Source organism: Perkinsus marinus (genome assembly GCF_000006405.1).
Source record: "Perkinsus marinus ATCC 50983 genomic scaffold scf_1104296972442, whole genome shotgun sequence".
Taxonomy (NCBI): domain Eukaryota; phylum Perkinsozoa; order Perkinsida; family Perkinsidae; genus Perkinsus; species Perkinsus marinus.
Window position 1 is genome coordinate 1 of NW_003201747.1, and position 905 is coordinate 905.

At 46.5% G+C, this 905-nt stretch overlaps 1 protein-coding gene across 1 annotated transcript; it reads right to left on the reverse strand.

Moving 5' to 3' along the window:
• Positions 1-244: 244 nt before the first annotated feature.
• On the reverse strand, positions 245-649 carry Pmar_PMAR007999 (hypothetical protein; the record flags this gene model as incomplete). Its single annotated transcript, XM_002766545.1, has 1 exon — positions 245-649. The coding sequence occupies one exon, from the start codon at positions 647-649 to the stop codon at positions 245-247; it is 405 nt and encodes a 134-aa protein (XP_002766591.1).
• Between the last annotated feature and the right edge of the window lie 256 nt (positions 650-905).

The following is a 905-nucleotide window of genomic DNA, read 5'->3' on the forward strand; positions in this document are numbered from 1 at the left end:
CACAAAGAATCGTTCCGAACAAGACAATATTGGACCGCGGACAAGAGCAATACGGTTAAGGATTTTGAGATATTGCTGAGTGGGAGAAGGTAAATGAACAAGATAAGATTGCCTCCGAGGAGAACCTGGTCTTTTTGGCAGCCCCCCAGAAAATGTAAACGAAGCAATGAGATGCTCATGAGCGATCTACCACATGACACGAAAGTTTGGTGTAATGTGAAGCCTCGCTTTTTTCGTGACGAAACTAGCGAGCCTTCGGACACCTGCCAGAATATGCTTCAGTAGGAGTCCCATTCACGGACAGTGTGAAGGCATTTATGGTGTCGTTGTAGGGAATCCTACCCCATTCGGTCACATTGAAGTCCATAAAGTCAGCGAAGGAAGTCAAGTTTGCATTAGTGGTATTCATGAATAGTGTGGTAGTATTATCATCAACTGTCCAAGGAATGGTACCAGTCACGTAAACGCCCGCCTCCCCTCCCTGATTGGAGAAGAAGAGCATCTCGAGCAAGTCTGGAGCGTACGTGTGGAAGAAGATAGTCGTCGTGAAGTTCACGTTCGGGACGGTGCAGTACTCCGGGCTAGGTGGGAAGCACTGAACCATCGATAAGATGCCCAGAATGGCGATGATCTTCTTGAGGAAGGACATTGGGATAGAGTGAATGCGAGATACTCGAACACTTAACTGACTTGAATGGTTCTCTCTTTAGTTGTCAGTTGGCAGATTTAGGGATGACCCCCTCGAATTGTTAGCGGAACTTTCGCTAACAATTTGAGAGGAAGACATCGCTAATACCATATATGATGAGTTCCATAATGGTGACGCATCCGAGCTCATATACACAGCTGCGATAAATGCTCTATTATGTAACAGAGCAGTCCTCCCCATTGGGGAGTCCCCAAAA